The sequence below is a fragment of the Akebia trifoliata genome, chromosome 2 (assembly GCF_017979445.1).
Source record: "Akebia trifoliata isolate Shusen 1 chromosome 2, ASM1797944v1, whole genome shotgun sequence".
NCBI classification, from domain to species: domain Eukaryota; kingdom Viridiplantae; phylum Streptophyta; class Magnoliopsida; order Ranunculales; family Lardizabalaceae; genus Akebia; species Akebia trifoliata.
Genome location: NC_141376.1, coordinates 2868730 through 2891516, shown reverse-complemented (window position 1 = coordinate 2891516; position 22787 = coordinate 2868730). Strand labels below are relative to the sequence as shown.

The following is a 22787-nucleotide window of genomic DNA, read 5'->3' as shown; positions in this document are numbered from 1 at the left end:
AGAGTATATTTCCCGATCTGTCGAAGCAACTTTCTGGCTTCCCCTCTGTCTACGGGCAGAACCTTTGTGCGCAGATACTGAGTGAATTCTTCAATCCATCCTGGCGTTCTTTCGGCCTGCGCGCACTCCCTCTCCTCATGTTCGATGCTTGCTCTAGGCAGGTATTCCACTGGTAAAGATCGTCCCTCCGTCTCTCCTAGCATTGAGGCAATGTAAGCCAACGAGTCTGCATGCCTGTTCTCATCCCTGGGTATCTGGCATATCTCCACTTGGTCGAACTTCTCAATCTCCCGTTTAACTGAGACCAAGTATTTCGCCATGCGTTCGTCTTTTGCTTCAAATTTCCCGTTACACTGGTTTGCTATAAGTTGGGAGTCGGTACATAGCTTTACCCGGCCGATTTTCAACTCCCTTGCCATTCTCAGCCCGTGGATAACTGCCTCGTACTCGGCTTCATTATTTGATGCCCCATACCCGAGTTTGATTACCTTTTCCAACCTATCATTGCTCGGTGTTACAATTACTATTCCCACCCCCGAGCCTGAGTAGTTTGACGATCCATCGACAAAAATTCTCCATCCTGCCTGCTTGTCCCACAGCTCCACTTCTTCCGTCCCTTCATCTTCGTTCTCCAACTCTTCCCAGTTCGGATCCTCAACCGGGAAATCCACAAGGAAATCTACCAATACCTGCCCTTTTATCGCTGTCCGGGACTCAAATTGTAAGTCGTACTTTCCGAGGATTACAGCCCACCTCGCCATCCTCCTCGACTTTTCAGATCTGTGCATCATCTCTTTCAGCGGGGTGTCCGTGACAACTCGGATGCGGTGCGAAAGGAAGTAAGGCCTGAGCTTGTGCGCCGAGTAAACGAGCGACAATCCTACCTTCTCCGTCTTGGTGTATTTAACCTCCGATACGCCCAAAGTTTTGCTGACGTAATAGATAGGATATTCCCGTCCCATTTCAACTTTAAAGAGAACTGAGCTTACTGACGATGAACTGGTCGCCAGATAAATCCCCAGCTCCTCTCCTTCTTCCGGAGAGCTAAGGATCGGTGGCTGTCCCAAATACTTCTTTAGGTCGCTGAAGGCTGCCTCGCACTCCGTACTCCATGTGAAATTCTTCTCCTTTTGCAATAACACGAAGAGCGGGCGGCATCGATCGGACACCCTGGAGATAAACCTGTTCAGCGCAGCTATTCTCCCTGCCAACTTCTGCACCTGCTTCTGGTTAGCGGGGCTCGGCATTTCTACCAACGCCCGGATCTGGTCTGGGTTTGCCTCGATACCTCTCCTGGTGATGATGTGCCCGAGGAATTTCCCAGAGGAAACGGCGAAGACACACTTCTTCAGATTCAGCTTCATTTTGAAACCCCTCAGCCGATCAAATGTTTGCTTAAGGTCTGCCAGATGGTCTCCCGCTCTCTTGCTTTTTACCAACAGATCGTCGATATATACCTCCACAGTCTTCCCGATCAATCCTTCGAACATTTTTGTCACGAGTCTCTGGTAAGTTGCCCCGGCATTTCTCAAACCGAACGGCATAACTTTAAAACAGAACAGCCCTTGCTCGGTAATGAATGATGTCCGTTCCTGGTCTTCCACTGCTAGGGGGATCTGGTTATACCCCGAATATCCATCCATAAACGACATTCTCTCATGTCCAGCAGTGGCATCGACCAACCTATCAATCCTTGGCAGCGGGAAGCTATCCTTTGGGCACGCCTTATTCAGGTTCGTGAAGTCAATGCACACTCTCACCCTTCCATCCTTCTTCGGCACTGCTACTATGTTCGCTATCCATTCTGGGTACTCTACTTCCCTGATAAACTCGGCCTTCAAAAGCTTTTCGATTTCCTCATTCACCCCCTGCCTGAGGCGCGGCGACAACCTCCGTGGCTTCTGCCTAATAGGTCGGAAGCTTTCATCAACATTTAATCTATGACACGCCACCGACGGGTCGATCCCAAGCATGTCCTCCAATGACCATGCGAATACATCCCTGTTTGCCCTCAGAAGTTGGAGTAGTACTGCCCTCTCCTCCTGCAACATCGTGGTACCAACACTAACTATCTGTCCTCCATCGCCCCCGAGATCCACGGCTTCGACTTCCTCAACTGTTACTCGCTGCTCGCGCAGCGGCTGCTTCTGTAATTGCTACGAAGATTCATTGACAGTTGGAGTTACCTTCCTCTTCTTCGGTGGGACGGCCTCGGGGCCTCGATCTTGCTTCAAAGCCAGGTGAAAACACCTCTGCGCCATCTCCTGATCTCCCCTGATTTCCATTATTCCTTCCTTTCCCGGGAAACGAATAACTTGATGATAGGTTGACGGGACTGCTTTCATCTCGTGTATCCATCTCCGGCCCAAGATCGCGTTATAAGCCGAGTCTACATCTATTACCACAAACCTTGTCATTACCACTCTAGACCCTGCCGAGATCGGGAGTGTGATTTCTCCTACCGAACTGCTAGCGGCACCGTTGAACCCATAGACGAGGGTCGGTGTTGGCTCCAAACTACCTGAAACCCCCATTCTCTTAGCCGCGCTTAGGAAGAGAATGTCCACCGCGCTCCCCGAATCCACAAGTATTCTTTGGAGCTCGACGTTTCCCACTGGGAGCGCGATTACTAACGCGTCCTGATGGGGCCCTGCCGTCCCCCTTAGGTCACTCTCTGTGAATACGATTGCCCGGGGATCTGCCCCGGGGTTTGTCGTTCCAACTACCCGTACTCCTGACGCCACACTGTTAACCCCGACCATATGTCGGATCTTTTTTACCTTCTCTCGAATCTCCCGCCTGGACGGCACTTCGGCCCCTAATAATCCTGTAATGGTATGAACTATCCTGCGCTCTTCCGCCTCTCGACGCCCTCCTTTAGCTGGCCTTCTTTGCTCGGGCTTTCGCTCAGCCCTCTCGGTAGTCTCCCCACTTCTCTTTCCTCCCACGGAAACATAACCTTTGAGCTTCCCTGCTTCGATCATATCCTGGATGATATGGCGCAGCCTGTAGCAGTCCTCAGTAGGGTGATCCTCAGCCTCATGATACTCGCAGAATGGCTTTCCGGGTTTTCCCTTATACCCCCGTGGCGGCTGAACGAAATCGGGCTCCCTCCTTATGTGCCTCAGTATTACGGATAGTTTTTCGTTGAGCGGGGTATACACTCGGCCTCTTTTCCACCACGACTGCTCGTTCGAATCTCTCCGCCTTTTCTTACTTCCTTCCACTCCGGGGTAGGTCGGTACCTTTGAAATGTCTACTCCTCCTTCGCTGTTAGCCACTGTCTGGGTGCTTCTTCTTCTGCCCTTCACAGATTCTTCCACCAGGATGTACTTTTCCACCTTCGCATACAAATCTTCTAGACGAGTAGGATCAGACTTGATCAAGGACTCATGCAACCGTGTTCCCGGGATTATCGCAGCGATGCACGCCGCGCATGCTGTGGCCTCGTCCATGCCCTCTACGTCCAGGGCTCTCGTTCGAAAACGGGTTACGAACGACCTAATACTCTCTCCGGGCTCCTGTCGAAGGTTAAATAGAGTGTTAACTCCGACCTTCTTTCTTCGCAGGTGCACGAACTGCCCAACGAACGTTTCTTCCAGCTCGGAAAAGTTCGTAATGGACCGAGCTGGTAAGGCCTGGAACCACATCATGGCCCCGAGCCTCAAGGTTGACGGAAACAGCTTACAGAGCAACGGATCATCATTTTGGTACATCACCATTTGACTTCTATAGTGCAGTATGTGGTCCATGGGATCTCGCGTCCCGTCATAAGTTTCAAACTTCGGCATGTGGAATGACCTGGGTGGTTCTGACTTCATTATCGCCTGCGAGAATGGTGTCCCTTTGAGTTCCCGAATTGCTTTCCGTACCTTTTGCGCGGGATCCTTTCCTCGCGCGAATTCCTCATCCCTCCTTTTGAGCATCTCCTCCACTTCCTTCCTCGTCATGGTTTCTTTAACTTCGGAGCTTCCCTGCTGCGTTTTTGCTGCTGCTGAATCTTCAGTCCAATCTACCTCCGTTCTTGCCGCTCGAACAGGATGGTCGCTACTCTGCTCTGCCCCTGGGCCTTCTTCGGTCTCCGCGCGCTCGCCTAACCTTTGCCTAAGCTCCTCGTTTTCCCTCCTTATGGTCATTATCTCATCATTCTGTTTCTCTAACCCCCTGCGCATTTCCTCCCTCATCTCCGTGAGTAAGTTGTACATTGCAAGCATTGGGTCCGGCGTGCTTGGGGGCGAGTCTGCCGGTAGTGGATTTGATGGCTCTCCACGATTTTCGCCTCTAGCTCTTCCCATTTTGGTCGTTTTTCTCCTTGTAAGTTTCCCACGGACGGCGCCAAATTGTAGATGCACGAAATGGCTCTACACTTTCCTTCTCTTTAAGCTCGGGGGACCTGCAAAACAGCCCACTCCGACGATCAAGTTAGCAAAATTGATCAGTGTAATGTGTTTTGAGAAGGAGAATTCGAACCTCTTTTACCCATAGTTTTCTTCCTTATATAGGCGTTCAACTTGATCGTTTTCTGTGCCACCCCTTGAGGTGACTTGGGGTAGTTAGCTTACTCCCTGACATGTCAGCTGCAGGAGTTGTTGCAACTGCCCCATCACTTCTGAGAAAGTCAGAGTTGGCCTGACATGACGTGGGTTGTTAGAGCTGGCTGTCCATTGCAGGCTCATCTGTCAGACCCGTCATACCGACTTACGAGCTGATGGCACAGTTCCGAGCTTAGAATACATGCATTCGTCGGGGTTAATAAACCGAGCTACGACCTCAAATCATTAATCTTGGCCCCTGATCGAGCCACGTGTCCGTGCTCAAGAATTTCCCCCCACATATTGTCATAGTCTCACCTATTAGTAAACGAAACATCGTCAACTTCTCTCCTCTTCTTTGCAACAAAACAACCAAACAAAAGTTAGATCTTCTTCATTTCCTCTTCTTTAGTATTTTTACTTTATATTATGATGGTAAATCGTGGTAAAACAATAAAATTTAAGATTTGATTTGAGTTAAAAGCAATGCACAGTAGTTGATTGTTATAAACCGATAAGAACTCATAAAAGTAAAGTGTTCCTAGAAGCCTATAGTATTTACTAATAAAATTAATTTAAAAAAAAAAAAATTTTGGATAGAGATGCTCCACGTCAATAGGCCTCTGTTGACATGACTATTTTCATGTCGACATAGACGAAAATCTAAAAAATAAAAATAAGACATTCATTTTCATTCCATTATTTTCTTATCTTTTGTTATTTATCTCATTAGTTTACTAAGTTTGTTCTAAGTTCGTGGTTAAAATAAACCTCCATTAATTTAATTTGTAAAAATATGGGTATTGAAAACTTTAAAGAGGTAGAATCACTTGAAGAAAGAAGAATTGAGGTGTTTAATTCATCTTCTGCAAGAGATTTGATTTAAAAGTTTAGAGGTGCACCTACTAAAAGTATGTGTGACATAGAATTATTATTATTATTTGTTTAATGTAGTGTACTCACATTAAATGTAGAACGGCTCTTTTTCTAAATTTTGTGCGAACGTACATTGATACCTAAATAATGCCTAAATGAATTCCCATGACACAGAGCTAACATGAGTTGTGCCATAGATTTTTTTTACTTGTATCTCAAGGAAAGAAAGCTATGGTTCTATTCATATTGCCACGTCAGTGCAGTGTTCAAGTAAGTTCATTTAGAACAATTCCTTTGAAAACTCGTCCCATGGTTTCAAAACTTGTTCGAGATCAAGAAGTATTACCCAAGTCAACTCAGAACTAGGCATGGACCAGATGGACGGACAAGTCAATTCTTTGAACAAAATATTGAACCCCATGTTAATTTTTTATTTTTTTGAACAAAATGTCTTAAATGTATCAGAAAACTCGTCTGATACAACTGGGAATCTGGCATGAACATCAAGTGAAACCAAGTTTTAAAACCATGACTCCACGTCAGTTAAGTGTCCACCATACTATCATGTGCAGTCCCTTTAGTATTTGTTTTTTGATATATTCATGTCTTAATTTTTATTTTTTTTATCTTGAAATTTTCTCAGATAATGTTTTTATCCAAATTTGATAATAATTTCTTCAAAAATATGATATTTAAAATAATAATAAATAAATAAAAGTTGAATTCAAATTAGATAAATAAAGTGTGAGTTGGTTATATAGATTAGATAACTAAAACAAGGGTTTATTTAGGATTGGAAAACATAACGATTTATCAATATGAAGTTGTAATCATTTTCAAAATAGTGGAAAACTTTCGAACCCTCGTCAGCGACGTTAGCATGGCTAAATCATGTAAATCTCTCCCCAATAATCATGGATGTAGGCATAATTGAGCCAAGTAAATCTTTTGGAAGAACTTGAAGAAAAAAAATTAAGTTAGAAATATGTGTTTGTTTTCTAGCTAGATCAAGGAATCCGTGCTCACATTCAAATCATTTTTTTTTTGGTTTGATATACCAAAAATGTGTAAATGTAGGTCATGTAATATAAAAGAGAATTAATTAAAGATACTTTTTTATAGTATCTTCATGTTTTGTTTCTCTTATACATTTTCGATCTTATAAATTTTAGCTTTTTTTAGTGTAAGAATCATCATGGATGAAGAGTGTATTTGATTCTTTCATCATCTCCTACCTGTGTCACCAACTAAACATTTAAATTTTTTCTGTATTTTAAAAAAAAATATAAATGCTTAATAATTAAAATTTTCTAAATATATATTTTGGATATGTGCTTTAATTTTATTTTGATTTTTAGTATGTGATGTAATACCTGATATCTAAGACTTTATTTTATACATGTCCTGTTTTGAATTTATATCGTTACATATATAACTTTTAACGTTATAAATTTATGATTGTTGTAGTAATTTGTTTACATGCTTGGATTTTATATATGAGAACATTAACGTTCAGTTCTTCATGGAAACATTAGCATCTTTCACAACTTTAATTTTTTATAAATATTTATAAAAGAAAGTTTATTATTCTATCTTTTAATATAAAAAAAATAAGGATAATTTATTTCGTGTGCAGGAAAAATTATTACAAAAATATCATTTAGGTGTTTGATATTTATAAAAATATTATTATATAAGTACTAAAATACTCTCAATTTTATAATAGAAGATAAAAAAATAGCAACCTAGCAAGTGCTAAGTACCTATCTCTTTGTCATCCAAAACAGATTTGTTAAAGAGAGACGAACAAAAATCACAAATTTGAATCAACGAACCAGGTAATCCCACATACCACCTTTCCATCAAGGGAAAAAGTCATTAAAAAAAAAAAATTATATTTCTAATTATTGAAAAGGAATTGTAATTGATAATTGATTCTATTAACTTGATTTTGAAAGATCGGATTCCAGGAATTGAAGTTTTTGGTTGCAACAGAGTTAGAATATGAAATCGATTAAAATGCCATATGTGTGCATGCAATGGGGTTGACACAGGTTGGATTTATGGCTCAAATAGGATAAAGGTTTTGGCCACTAAATGGATCTTGAATTATTTCTACGTCTCCCTTACCAAATTCACCAACATTGGGATAACTCACTAATGGTGGATCAAGCTTGATTTTCACCCTCTGAAACAAGAAACCAGATTGTAAATACTGCAACTAGGGCTGCTGTTTCCATTATTTTATAATCTCTCATTTCAGGACCACAATGGATCTACGAGGAGAACGTTTATTTATAACAAAATGTTTTTTTATAATCGATATTTACAACAAAATGTAATAGACTTCCCATAGCAATGAAATATTTTGGTTAAGTCATTCGCTCATAAACTCTAAAGATGGAACCATTTTCGTTCTTACTATGCCAATTATTAAAATTAGGTTTGCTTGCCTAGGACTCGATTTTGGTACCAATCCATAATGAAATGAGGACTCGATCCTTATACCAGTCCATAAGCATCAAAGTCGAATCAAAGCTAATTAATGAAGCAAATCCAATTTGTGTTTGAGTTGCTTCCTCTTGGCTTTGTTGGTCGGGTCCAGATAGTTTGGGAAAATTACCATTCTTGTGCCAGAGCCCAAAAACAATTATATCTTATAACCCAAATGCATGCACATTCAATCAAAATTTGAAACAAATCATGATTTAACGATCCAACCATACCCAATGTGTTACAATCCAAACTTAAAAAAAATCTAGATCAAACTCACAAAATTACAATTTGCCAACTTGGGCATTGCATTTCTGTTATTGCGGCCATTATTTTCACAAGATTAATTCAATCTCTAGTAAATCTGATAAAAGTTGAGACTACCAGACCATTAACATGGCCAACTGGTTTGCTGTGCAGAAGTTTTAAAAACAGCTTTCACATATTATTATCTTTCGAAACAAACAGGACAACTCAACTTACCAAAATATAAAAGAGATTTAAGCCAACATTTCAAGGAAAACCAACTGGTAAACTCATGCTGCTTTAAATTATATATATATTTACTCAAAATATTCGACCTCCCAATCTTCACAACCACCCACCAGCATTTCTAGTCTGCAAGTGAAGTATACGAACCACGTGAGTTGCAAATAGAAACGAAGAAGAGCACAGAACCAATTTAAGTTATTCACGGGCACCAGGTTGGCCCATAAAGTTGCACAAACAAGCTTTAAAATCACACTACTCCAGAGGGAAGACGTAGAACAAGCTGTCCACCAACAAGGCTGCAAGGAAAAATGGAAATGCACACTTTAGTAAGAATCCCAATATTCTTAGTGTCATCCCAATAACAATGGTCTTGTTGCCCACCTTTTCACATAATAGTAACAGAAGTCAGCGAGGATGAAAGTTTGGACGATTTCTGAGAGAAGAACCATGGAAGGCCACAGTCCATAACCCAAAGCGGTCAATAAGCGTCCCCGGGTATCTAGAACCTGTTAAAAGGCAAAAGAAAAAAGAAGAAGTCAAATACAGAATAAACAATAAAAACCCACATAGTTGTAAACTCGGGCAACATGCGAATCGAAGAACCAAGAATCGAAAAGGTCCCACCAGAGGATGTAAACCAAAAAAACAGCACAATTGAGTAACCTTAACCATCCTACTCGTAATGTTTAATGATTGGATGGTTAGGATCATTACTTCAGGGATTTTTAGCACATCTCCCAGGTGGTACCATCATCCATTTCAAACCAACCCCCACAATAAAGTGGATTCAACCATTTAATTTTCAGAGTGCAATAAACAAATTCCCAAACAGGAAAAATCCATAGAGACTGTCAGCATGATCAAACCTGGAGAACCCAATGGGCACAGCTCAAGAACCTTGCAACACCCAATGCAAATACATAATGAGCTGTAAACGGTTCAACAATCTGAAAATATCAATGGAGTATGGGTTAGAGAGAGAACTTATCAGATGATGTACATGAATATATGTGTTATGTTTCTCCAACTTCAACCTTGGTGTTCTGCATCACACGTAACTGGGGTAATACTGAAACGGCTTCCAGATATACACAGAACGCCCAGCCAATCCTATTCAAAATATTGTGTGATGTTGATGGATGGACAGCAAGAGCTAATAGAGCACATGGTACCACCTACATCCACATTGAGAAGTGTCTTAATAGCACAAAAGTAACGACTTCAACAAAGAAAAATTAACAGATAAGAGACGTTTGGCAGGTTCAAGCAAACCACCACTGCATAAGGTAATGATTCTTCCAATTCAAAATATTATCTCCATCCATGTTATTTTTGGGCTACACTCTCGCCCTTTTAGGACTAAATACAACACCAATCCAACTCAGAAAGAGAACTCATTTACACATTACAAAACTTCCCTCAAATGGAGATGGAAATACATTTATACGTTTCATAATCATTCATTGCATGAAGGAAAGATGCTTTGCATACCAGTATCAGTAAACTTGATACAAGTCCTATCTTTTCAACATTCACTTTTTTCAAAGAAAACACCGATACGGATGGTACTATATGTAAGAGAGCACCAAAGTTCAACATATGATCTAGTTTTTTTTTATACTAAAAACAAATAATAACTAACTATGCAAAGGAGATGCGAGAAAACTCACCACATAATATATTGCAAAGTTGTCCTTATCCTCCATGTAACTAGACTTCAATTTAAAACGAATCATATAAATAACCCACAGGGTTGCCACCAATGTAGCAGAATCAAGAAGTGTGTGCATATCATATTCCATAACAAAACTGCAGTACAATCTAACAGCTAAAAATATAGCTGTTAGTTCCTGAGACTTGAGTGAAAGTCCTGCAAGAGTTCAAAGCAACAGGGTGAAACCTAAATGGCATCAAAAGAGCAGAAATTATAGTTGACAAAGGATGCAGTATAGAATCTCAGCCAGAAAAATAAATGATTATCATATGCAGTTAAGGACAATCTGAAACTCAAAAATGAACTACAAGTAATTGCAAAAAATTGATCATCAATGGTGACTAACAGACAGATCACCTCATGTTTCTTTCTGTTTTTTTTTTCCGATAGATTTTATCTTATGCTTTGCCGCTCTGGCAGGATGGAAGCAGTGTCTATTATTAATATTTTAAAGAGAAAAAATAGGCTTCACAAATATAATTATATGATGAAAGACTTATGCATTACCTTGAGGCTTATATAGAAAGTAGAAATAAAGTGAATTAATTAACCCATATGCTTGCACTCTTTTTCGTGTTTGGAGGATTGAGGGGAATTTTGAGGATGTTGGGTTGAATCGGAATTTAGGAAATTTAATCGAGGTAATCCAGAAGTCCATAATTATGTAGTTCAATGTTCACAGGAACAAAAGCCTCAAGGTGACACATAAGTCTTTCATGTTACACTAGTTTTGCACCTTAATGTTTTTGAACTTCAAGTTATACATCCATTTAGGATTGTATATATTTGACTTTTTACATGCTTGGGCTTCTTACTTCATCGTTTTCCTCCACTGAGTATGTGACATCATAGAATTATTTAACCTATAAGATGATTAAAATAAGCACCTTATAAGATGAACGCACGTCTTGATATGAAGTAGAAATAAAGTGAGTTGTTGGGTGATAAATACAGTACCTCTTACACTTTTAATGGGGAATTTTAAGTATGTTGAATAGGGTTGGGTCAGAAAATACCTCCAAATTTCAAAAGAGTAAGAATAATATCATAACCGTCAGTTTCACCTCCACATGTGGCATGACTGCTAAATGTCAAGGTGTCCAAAGATATCCGGCACAAACCTCCGAATATATATTCTAATACAGCAGCACAGCCGTACAAATATTTTTTAATGGGTAAATGCAAATATATTAGAAGTGATCAAGGTGACCATCAAAGCCAAAGAGAATGCAAAAAACCTGAAGCATAAAAAAGAAGAAAAAACCCAAGAGCACACGAACACCTTATGACAAATTACAATCCCATCTATCATAAAATAATCAAAGAAGACCCCTTTAAACTCCTCAAAAACTTTACACCAGTAAAAAAGTAGCCCTTTGACAGAAATGATAATGTCTTCAAATGAGGACTCTTTCACTTCAAACACTACAATTAACCTTATGTGCAATAGAACTTCTAAGTTGTAATCTAGTTATTTGTTGCACAAGAAGGAATCTCTGAGTAAGATAGCCACTCAAATTACTATAGTACATGATCAGACTCTTGGTGTTAATTCATTGAGAAAAAAAGGGAAACTTGCATCTATCATACGATAGAAAATGCCAAGAAGAAAATACCTATAAAAAAAATCCTAGAAGTGTCTTAGCATGCCATGAAGTATCATGTTGTGTAAACACACCAGCATGGCAAAAACTTAGAAATTGGAAGTGCCAAGTAACATAGATAACAATCCACCGTCACATAGGATAACATAAATACAAAGAGATTCAAAAAACTAAGTCAAAAGGAATCCTAAAAGGGGACTTCTAAGTTGGTAAAAATGATTGAGCAATCTTTCCCCATGATCCCAGTCTAGAGTATGTCCTTGTCACTGATTAGAGAAATTACTATCAGGGACATAGTTTTTATGTTTCATCTTTTTTTTTTGTTTGAGTCCTCTTTTCTAAAATAGAAGAATCGGAGCGAAAGAAATGGAATGCAATTGCACAGAATTCAAGTTGTTTATGTTTTAGCTACTTCGTTGAAGAAAGAAGATCAAACGATTCGCATTCATGGTCCTTGCATATTGGATCATCCGTATAGGATATAAAAAGGGCTCATCAAACTCTTGAAAAAGCCGAAGCTAACGTGAGTAGAGCTGAAAGCAATAGACAAACAATTGGGGTGAATTTCGCTCACAAACGAGCCAACACAAGTAGAGGTTATTAGGTAACTAAGGGCGCATTTCATTTGACTTGAGGAAAATATTGTGGAAAATAGTTTGCCTGGAAAAATTGCACTTAAGCAATGTTTGTTTGCAAAGAACATCAAATTGACACAGATAAATATTTTCCTGACGTGACATGTGTGATTTGCCCTCTTAAGCAGGGAAATCATTTTCCTCAACTTGAAAAATCAATTGCCAGCCTGCAGGCAAACGAAACAACCCAACATTCTCCCTCTTTATCCCTTTGTAAACCCTCTCCCATCTCAAACCTAAAGAACCTAAGGTGACGTTAATAGTTTGGTTTCAATTCAATTTGATCTGATGACGACAATAGTGGGGCTTCTCCTCCAGTAAGCCTTCTTTCTTTATTTCTTTAGTTTTATTACAATTTTTTGTTCTGGCAATATACAAAAACACACTTTAATAAATCATAGACGATTACATTTGGTTTTAGTTTATATTATATAACCAAAATATTACGTGTTTCTTATATCAACATTTTGATCCCATTATACGAAGGAAATCCTTGCAAGTTTTCAACCATTAAAAAAAAAAAAAGGAGAAAAAAGAAGCATGCCTTCATATAGTAATGACTTGATCACGACTTATACATAGTGTTAAATAGCCATATTAAATAACTTTTACAAAGGAAATTCTTGCAATCTTTTTGTTCCTCTTAAGAGTATGTCCAACAATTGAAGAAAAAAAGACAAGTCTTTCACAAAATGACTGGGGGATCCCATCATAATTCACATAAGGATTTATGGACTTTTTGGGGCCCAAAGAATGTGGGACAGCAATGCTTGTTCAAAAAATTGAATAGTGAAAAAGAAAAAGGAAAAAAAACTGATTTTTCCAAGAGAATCAAACAGCAGACAACGATTTTCCACAGGCACTGAAACACGAGAAAATGATATAATGGGAAATCATTTGCACTAAAAATAGTTTGCCCATGCGATCAAACAAACCCTCAAATCCAAGTTCAAATCTACTGAAACCCAACTAAATAAACTAGCAATTCTAACGAATACGAAATTCATCAATTTACCACTTCGCACCAAACATCACATGGAAGAACTACCTCATCATCGATCCAACTCAAAATCAAGAGAACCATGAAAAAAAGTTCTCTTTTTTTACCTCAATTTCACAAAAACTACTAACTTAAAAAAAAAAAACCCAATTCAAATAACATAGGAGAAAAAGGAGATCCAACATCAACTAACTTAATTAGTTAATTAAAAATAAAAAATAAAAACACAACAGTTGAAGGGGAAAAATTACAGTAAAAAGAAACCCTAGAAAATTTACCAGCACAAGTCTTCTCCTTGATGAGCTTGTAAATGAGAACTAAGATCCCGATTGCGTGAACCGCCTCGGCTGCAACAAAGAGATTATCGTGATCGTGAACGATAAATCTCAGAAGAACCAGAGCGGACATGCCTGATACGACGGCTAGAAAGGCCTTCACTTTCGGTGGTTGCCGCTTCACCCATGAAGCCACGGCGTGGACTGGTCTCTTCGGTCCCCTCATCACTCGTCCCTCTCTCGATGCGGTGAAGGTTTAGCACGGCGGGGTGCGTACGTTAAGAAGCTTGAGAGGTAGCGGGGACAGGGGAAGGATTTAGGATGTCTGGGAAGGGTAGTCGTGGGAACAATTGAGAGGGAGTCTCGAGTATGAGACCAAGCTTGCGCTTTGGGTCTGGGGGAGAGGATAATGATTCTGTAGTCCCGATGGTAGGTTTATATTAGATTACTTGACTCCGCAATCCGTATCAATTTTCAGTCTTCGATTCATAATAATACCGAAATGGAGACATAACTATTAATACCGAAATGGGAACATAACTATTTTTGGATGCAGCAGGCTATCCTTACAACTTAAGTAATATTTCAAATCTTATTAAGGGTCGATGAGTCCACCCTACACTGCAGCAACGGCTGCTCCCAAATTTAAAAATAAATTTCACGGCGAAAATTAACCATTTTTTTGGAAAATTTTCTTTCATAATTCTTAGAACTCCTTCCTCTACAACATGTGGCATTAGATGTGTTTTTGAATGTACAAAGATGATACTTTTCAGTGTTTTTCTTCTTCATGCACACATCCACACACAAAGTAAGTTTTTTTTTTACTTTGAAAAGTTAAAAAATAATAAAATCTGAATTTATTTTGGAAAATTACTTTTAAATAATAAAAATTCTTATCCTTACTTTGTTTTTTTTTTAATGAGAAAAAGAAAACTATTTTTTAGTTTGTGAAGGTAACTTTCTACTTTCTATCCAAATAGGTTTTTAGCAGATAAAAAATGTAAAGTTATAATTAGAGTTTAAAACACATGAGACTCTAATGTAAAACATTTATAATTTTAAGTAATTTTCTAATTCTATTAGATTTTTATCTTTATTGTTATTTCTAGTAGGATTTATATTTCTACTTAATAGAATTTATATTTCATAATTATATTAGGAGTACAATTCCTTGTTAAATTTTAATTTATTTTAAATTTATTTTTATTATTTAAATTATAATTAGAAGTGTTTAAAAATTTTCAATTTGAGTTCTAATAGGATTAAAAAGTTAGTATTATATTATAGATGGCTTAATAATATTAATTTTTAATATTTTAGTAGGATTAGAAGTTGTTATGATGGAATTATCTATATAAGGAGCTCTAAATCCGAAAATTAATAATCAATTCAATTATCTTTTTTTTCTTTTAATTTTTTTTTTCTTTATGTTTTATTTTCTTTTAAATTATTATTTGTTTATCAATTGTATCTATTTATTCAAATTGATTTTGAGTGTTCTATTGAACACAATTTATCAAATCTATTGATTCACATGCTTCTGCTATGCCAGATCCAAATTAAACGATTTTTTATATTGTGAATAATCCAATTTATTTGTTCTCCAATAAAAACTTGTCACCGTATGTTACTATAAGAACATGACAACGTTCTATATCACCTCTTAAGAGCATCATGACTCATTGGCTGCAACCATCACAAATTGGAAAGATTAGATCCAAGTGTGCTTCACTGAAAGGATCATGTCCCCTTGAGTGCCCCTCTTAATATTATTGAGTCCATTAAAGCAATTGAGGAAAATGGAAGCCACTCTGCAAATTGCTTTAGAAAAAACGGGACTTCCTTCAGGAAAAAAGCATGAAATAGAAAAAAAAAATTATCAAAATCTAAAGTGAAAGATTGATTGATTAACATAAAATCAAATAATGGCCATCTACAAAGACCTTCTCCTTATTAGTGGAAGGATGATTTAAACCTTAAAAAGGAATAAAAACGTGAAACTTCATTTCAGCCACATCTTCCTCTCGTAACTCAAACATAGATAGATGGGGGGGAGGGGGGTATCAACAAGTCCATGAGGCTGATCTTTTCAAGAGGGGTTTCATCTGTTTGTCTTCCTCAAGTGAGATCATACCCAGATGAGATGGGTCTTCAAGCATCATCTTTGCCACCAGGTAGCCCGCGATAGACCAGGTCTGGTGTTTACGTGCTTGTTTCCCAATATATCGCCCAAGCTTTCCATCATAATATTCAGGCCAGCCATCTTTTGACAAACGGCTCTCAGCAAGTTCGAGAGCACGCCTTGCAATCTGTGGACGCCCAGTCTTTATACATGCAGCAGTGAGGAGCCATAGAAGAACTGGAGCACAATAAGTACACAAAGTTAATCTTGTGACTTCTGAAAGAGGTGAAGTATCAGTCACCTCCTACTCTCTAAACTTCTGATAAACATTATTACGCATTTTGTATGAACATCTTATATATCACATCCTACTCTCTAAATTTCTCACAAGCAGTTTGAATTAAATAAAATTATGATTCCAATGATCGATAAATTCAGAAGCTTACCCGGCCAAGATCCTCCATTGTGGTAACTCCACCTAGTATTTTTCGGGTCACAGCCAGTTTCAATTCGCCATTCATGACTTTCTATTGCCGGATAACAAACCTTTAGTGGCATTTCTCCAACTAGTTCTTCCCATCGTGATTCAATAAGATCCATAATGGCTGCAGATTGCTCAGGGGTTGCCAAAGATGACAAAATCGCAACACAATTACCCAAGCAAAACCAACGGACATCCATTCTTGCAGGACTGACATTTCCAATAAAGTAACCACCACGACATGGCATAAAATCAAACACCCAATCTGGGAGAGAATCAGGAATGATGTTGAACTTGTTAACTGCAGTGTGAGAGTATTCCTCAGTTTTATACCGGTATATATCATTAAGCTGTTTTAGGTCAAGCCAAAAATAACTTCGCATGTGATAGCTTAATGCATGGAGGCGTTTAACTATTCGCTCTACACACTCTTTGCCCTCGTCATCTTGCTTAAGTAAAAACAAAGCACATCTTAAAGCCATAAAAAAGAGTGCTTGTATTTCAATAGGATACCCGTAAACACCCTGAAAATATGGATATAACAAACACTGTTAGATAAATGATCCACACACGATTAACTTGAGGAAAAGCACAATAAAACGAAGGAAGATCTTTTTTTAAAGCCCAGTACGTTCAGTGCCAATAATTAAGACACAATGCCCTGTTAAAAGAAATTCTCAAATAAGGGAAGAATGCCTAAGATATCATTAACAAAAAAGACTGGGTAAGCATTTAGCAGTGAAAGAAATCAGAAAGCCTAGTACAGCTGGCACAAAATTGACACCAAGTTGGTGCAAGATCAGAACAAAGTAGATACAAATAACACGTGATGGAAGCATTGGTCTTTGTCAAATTAGCAACCTAACAATGGTGTCTAAAGGGTTTCATATCCTTCCTTTCTCACCTTATTTGGAAGCTAAGCTGGTATAATCGTGATTGTTTTTCTACGTAACATTGGACAATAGACCAGCTTCCTGACAGTAGCTGGAAATCATCAAGATTATTTAATCTTGTCTCCATTTACCATAATCCATTGAACCATACAAGGGGTTAAAACAACTCAATGAGGTGCTCTGCACCGAGCAATATGCTCATGCATGCATGTGTGGCTGCCTGAGTGTGCAAGGATGCTTGAGGCACAAATAGAAGAAATTGGATACAGAAACATACTATGTTATTTCAGTCAAAAAGATTATTAGTTCATTTATCAATGCCTACGTAGACTTAGATTCTTATAGCATAATTAAAGGTATTGAGCTTGAGTCTAACAGCATTGTTAAATTGAAGTTTTCATAGCAGACTCTTCTTAACAACTGGAAGTTAAAAAATGGAAACACGCACCAACTACTAAGATAAATAGACACTCAATTTGAAACATCTAGTTCAGTTATCATCTAGAACCCAGTTGAAGCATCTAAAATTTATTAATAATAAGTAAATAAGAAATTCTTTAGGAATATTCCGAAAATTTAGGGTTGGCTGAACGGATCTTGTTCCTCCATTTCTCTTAAAATTATGTTGGAAAACAAAATTATTTTGTTTTAATAAATATTGTGTTCTGTGAAAACTTTGCACAATTAATGTAGTAACTTAGTGGTTAGAAAATCACCAGTCTTTATTTCCTCAAAACACCCCAGTACACATTTACAGGATTTATATAAAATGTGAAGGAGAGAGACATTGAGAGAGTTCATTTAAAATCCTCTCACAAAAAGTCCCACATCAGATGGGAAGACAGACCCCATGAGCTTAATGTAACCCCATGTGAGTTTAGGATTCAATTTAATCAAAAAAAGGATCTGACATAGCAAGGTGCTATGGACCAGCACCAAATGTGCAAGCATAGCTGCAGGTGGAAGGGGGCTTATGTGTACTTTGCATTTCTCAGGCGCACAGTTGTCAGCCAAAGCTGTCTATTGATCAAGGGGGCAAGGGATGTACCAGAACTTTCACCTAGGTACATAAAGAGGGGGTGTATGGACAAGATTGATGTCCAACAACAGTGTTCAATTAAGTTCATGTTCATTGACTGGAAAAGCACTCCAGATCAGAGAATGGACAGTAACAGAACTTTCACCCAGGTCACCTTGTCAAGGGAGATCAAACGTGTTTTTCTTGGACAAGTCAAATTTGGTTTGCTCAAGAGGGTAGACACTCCATATCCACAAAAGTTCTGACTGCTGAGGTTCATTTAAATCTCAACCTTCATGTTCTCTTGCAAAAGAGATTTAATGCTTATGTGAATTTTTTTTGAAAATTATGTAAGTAGAAACCATGTTAATTTTAAACACAGTTCGATCAGAAATTTCAGGAAGCTTTAACTCGGGAAATTTGTGAAGGAGATTTTTACAACAATCTCTAATGGGCGTGCAACCTTGTTCAGACTCGGATCAAATCTGCCTTTTGAATCCCTGTGGATAGTTTACCCAGTTTTTCCCCTGCAGCTCGTGTGAGCTCCATATTCAAGAAGCATCTATGCACCTCAAGTTGGACTTGGATAAATCTATCTTTCAAAAGGATTTGAACAGGATTTTGCAACAGAAAATACTCACATGTTTGAACCTTTACAATGAGCCTCTATTTGAAACAATACTAACCAATGATTCATCAAGTTCATTAGCATTATGGATAATATATAGGAGTCAACTGCTAAAACCTAAGATGCCATCTATAAGAACTGAAAAGACCTAAGATGCCATCTATAAGAACTGAAAAGTGCCAAGGAGCTCTCAACCATGTCTTGTTCAAGTCTTTTGATCATATCAGAAAGTAATGGAATTAGTGTCAACCTTTATTTATTGATTTTCTATACAATAAAAATGCCTTTTGAAAGAGGATTGGTATAATCCATCATCCATAGACTAATTTACTCATTTGGGAAACACAACCATTGTTTGATATTAGAAAACAACTTTTAATAAGCTATAAGAAATATTTTTATTTTATCTATAAAAAAATGTTTTTGTTTTACTTACATATATTTCTTTTCTATTTTTATTAAAAAACAACTAAATTTTTTTATAGATGTAAAAATGTATTAAATAGTACATAAGATGGAGGTCGAGATGGTATGCCTATTACATTAACACTTATGATATAGCTAGAATATTATATTAGAATATATAAGTCAGCATTTTGGGCTTTTCAAAGGTGCAATGTTAGACACCGACACAAATGTAACATCCTTGTTAGATAGTTGCTACCTTTCTGTAGTCCTTGCAAGTTTTCTTAGGTTTAACAAGATTTACTTTTATTGACATGTCTAAAAATCACATATTCCAATCATATTCAGTACTAATTAAAAGAGTACAATAAATTTTGTTTTAATTTTTTTCCTGTTAAGTTGGAAAAATATGTAAATATCGATATGTTTTATAAATAACAATTTCATTTGCATGTATCATATTACACAAGCATTTATTGTGAAACAAACACCAAAAAAGAAAAAGAAAAGTAAGATAATATGACGGAAAGGACGCAGAGTATTGGCCAAACATGAACTATAATAGAGATATAAAAAATAAAAAATAAAACTCACCATCCTACGGTCAACCATACAGCAACCATCAGCACATAGCAAAGTCGGGAATGTATCGAACCCTTCAGAAAGACATAAACTCAATATTAGGCGCATACCCCTTTGGCATTCAGGCTTTTCAGCCAAGGAAGAGTCTCCAGTAGATTTTGTGTATGCACGGAGCAATATAATCCACCAAAATCCAGAATCAACAGGAGCAACTCTTCCTATTGCACTCTCACCAAAATCTGCAATTAAAGTTTCATAATTCCGAACAGGATCATGGAGTACTTTAAAACTGGCTGGCATTACTCCTTCCCCTAACTTGAATCGGTCGACCTTTTTCTCCCATGATTGAAGGCGAAGAGTTTTCAAAAGAAAGTTCTTGACTATTTCAGGCTCTCCATTCATCAAAAACGCCAAGGCACTTGGGACAAAGTCTCTCACAAAAACCTGCCCAAATTAAAGAAAGTTAGGAATACCAGCTTTGTTGCCCTTGAAAATTTTCCACATATCTCTCAATAAATAAAAAGGAGAATACAAATCACTCTCCATAATAAATTATTGACACAAGGACCAAATTAGAAAATGTGCGAAATCAGATACTTTATTCATCGGTTGGTCAATCTATATTCATAAACTCTTTAAATAAAATTTAATTAAAGGCAGAACATTGTGTTATCTCAGGTCTAGAACTACCCCGAGGCGATCATTTTCGTTATCTCAGGTCTATTACATGGATGGAGAGATTGAGGAAAAGTTTCCCATAGAATCAGTGTTGAATAGTTAGAGTGGAGGGATGCTTCTGAAGTGCTATATAATCAATCAAATTAAGAGAAAAAATTTATAAGACAGCAGAGTAAGAACAGCTATGCTTTATGGAGGTGAAAGTTGGGTGTTCAAGAAGTATCATGTTAATAAATTGAGTGTAGCAAGGATGAGGATGTTAAGATAAATGAGTAGAAGTACTATAAATATAAAATTAGAAATGACCGTATACGAGAAAATGTATGAGTAGCCCAATAGGGCAATAAACTAAGAAAAAATCAACTGAGATGGTTTGGGTGATTGCAGCCCAGTTGCAAGAAATATTCAAGTTACATTAGTAATAATAGGCATTGATTCAATATGAGGGACAAAGGAGTTATACCTGATCATAGTTAAGTTCTGCTTCGGAGTTGTCCAACGCTGCTATAGTCCCAACAGGTTGACCTCGGAAATACACCAATGAACGCCGCAGGGCTTCCCATGCTTCAGCGACCATGGGGTGTGTCTCAAAGCAATTGTTTGAAGTGGGAGTATTAAAACCAGACCTTCTACTAGGAGAATATATACTACTGTCAAAGTTGTCTAGTATTCGGGAATTTTCAGCATTTCTGGATGAATATCGCGGAGATAAACCGATAGATAATTCAGAGATGGACCTTTCATCAAAGGATCTCTGCCTCTCTATGTTCAGAAGCCTTGGCTTATCCAATAGCCTTGAGAAATCACATTCTTCAATCTCAGTTACTGTACATAATGGATCAAGATTTCTCACACTACCGTTTTGAGACACATCCATTGCAACTGTAGACATTTGAAAATGGTTCTCTAGGGTTCAAAAATCTGCACTGTTTCAATGGTTCAAGGGTTCAAAAACCCTAATCATCATTAGTTCCAAAATTAAATTAACCACAAGGACACATGCATCTCAGTGTACTAATCCGAAATGTAAGCAGTTTTCAATTTCAAGTTTATAATATAAACAGATCAAAATCTACAAATCTAGGGTTTCCGAATACGCAATTAAACATTCGAACATAAATAAAAAAAATACTAAAATTCAAGAAAAGATCCAGAAAACGAGTGCCATGCAAATCCATAACCAATCAAAGATGCAAAATTTCTGAGAGATCCGCTACATCTACAAATTTATCAGCTTTAAATCTACCAATAATTGAAACAAAGGGATCAAATTTCCATCAAAGTCATCTCCATTAAACCAGATATTAAATTCAACTAAGAAATTAACATTTACGTTACAAACAAAATTTATTCGCAATGTCGGAAGGCTTAGCCCTTCAAATTCGAGAACAAATTGGAGAGAGAGAAAATCGTCTAGGAAGGATTGCTACCGTACGCAACTTCGAGCAACAACAAGTGTGAGAAAATGAAAAGAAACAAGACAAGTGCAGAGTCTGCAAACGAGTGGCAATTTTTATTGTGGTGTTGTTAGGTGGGGAAGCCAGGCAGCGAAGGAGTAACCCGTTACTGTTTGTTGTAAAGTGCAACGACCGGATGGGCCGGTTATTTATCAATTATTGCCAGGTTGGTTTGAACTTTGTACTGATTTGGGAGGATTTGAGTTGTCCGATTCGGATTTAATTGCCCCATTTCAGATTGGACTCAGTAGGGCTGTCAATGGATCGGGCCTGGATCGGTTTGAGTCGATATGGGAACAAGAGTACAACAAGACCACTGGCTGAATCGGTTATTTATTAAAAATAGAAAATGTGTCACGGATGATCATGTCTTTATTGTAAATATACAATTACAAATAATACGGTCAAAGTAATATGAATTGGACCAAACCCGAATCCAAATGGTAAAAGAAATATCCCTCTCTTTTGTTATAAAAATAATTATTATTTATGAATGAGGATATGTGTCTTATTTGTACTTTAATAATTAATTTTGTTTTTTTTTTGTTTTTTTGTAACGATGGTTCAGTAATTTAGACCTTTATTATGAAGGAAGATAATTTTTATTTATTTATTGTATATCAATATTAAGGTTCAAATCAAGTTCTATAATAATTGGATTAAGTTCAAATTGGATCAAATTTGATTAAATATTTAAATTACGAATAAACTGCATATTATATAATTTATGGGAATGATTAGAGTTTACTTATGCTTACGTTATGGGTATCCTCTTTGGGGTTTAGGTGAGTGAAAGAGAAAAAATGATAAATTTGAAAATGTATTATTGTAAAGGGGAAAAAAAATTAATATAAAAAATTGTAAGGATATGAGAAATTATATAATAATTTTTTTAAAAA

The 22787-nt window shown here is 37.4% G+C and overlaps 2 protein-coding genes across 4 annotated transcripts; both read right to left on the bottom strand.

Moving 5' to 3' along the window:
- Nucleotides 1-8155: 8155 nt before the first annotated feature.
- Nucleotides 8156-14033, bottom strand: LOC147408786 (uncharacterized). Its single transcript, XM_086421848.1, has 6 exons — nucleotides 13625-14033; nucleotides 10064-10263; nucleotides 9428-9568; nucleotides 9260-9340; nucleotides 8775-8899; nucleotides 8156-8689 (listed from the first exon to the last, which is right to left on the bottom strand). Exons 1-6 carry the CDS (start codon nucleotides 13845-13847, stop codon nucleotides 8641-8643), a joined length of 819 nt encoding a protein of 272 aa, XP_086277974.1. The 5' UTR covers nucleotides 13848-14033; the 3' UTR covers nucleotides 8156-8640.
- A 1479-nt stretch (nucleotides 14034-15512) lies between these two features.
- Nucleotides 15513-21984, bottom strand: LOC147408785 (putative alkaline/neutral invertase B). Of its 3 annotated transcripts, none has more exons than XM_086421836.1 (5): nucleotides 21867-21984; nucleotides 20895-21357; nucleotides 19766-20197; nucleotides 16193-16751; nucleotides 15513-15983 (listed from the first exon to the last, which is right to left on the bottom strand). In XM_086421836.1, exons 2-5 carry the CDS (start codon nucleotides 21321-21323, stop codon nucleotides 15688-15690), a joined length of 1716 nt encoding a protein of 571 aa, XP_086277962.1. In that variant the 5' UTR covers nucleotides 21324-21357; nucleotides 21867-21984; the 3' UTR covers nucleotides 15513-15687. The 3 variants fall into 3 exon arrangements, with proteins under 3 accessions (XP_086277962.1, XP_086277956.1, XP_086277948.1); XM_086421830.1 differs by having other exon boundaries at nucleotides 21862-21975; XM_086421822.1 differs by having other exon boundaries at nucleotides 21765-21943.
- Nucleotides 21985-22787: the final 803 nt, after the last annotated feature.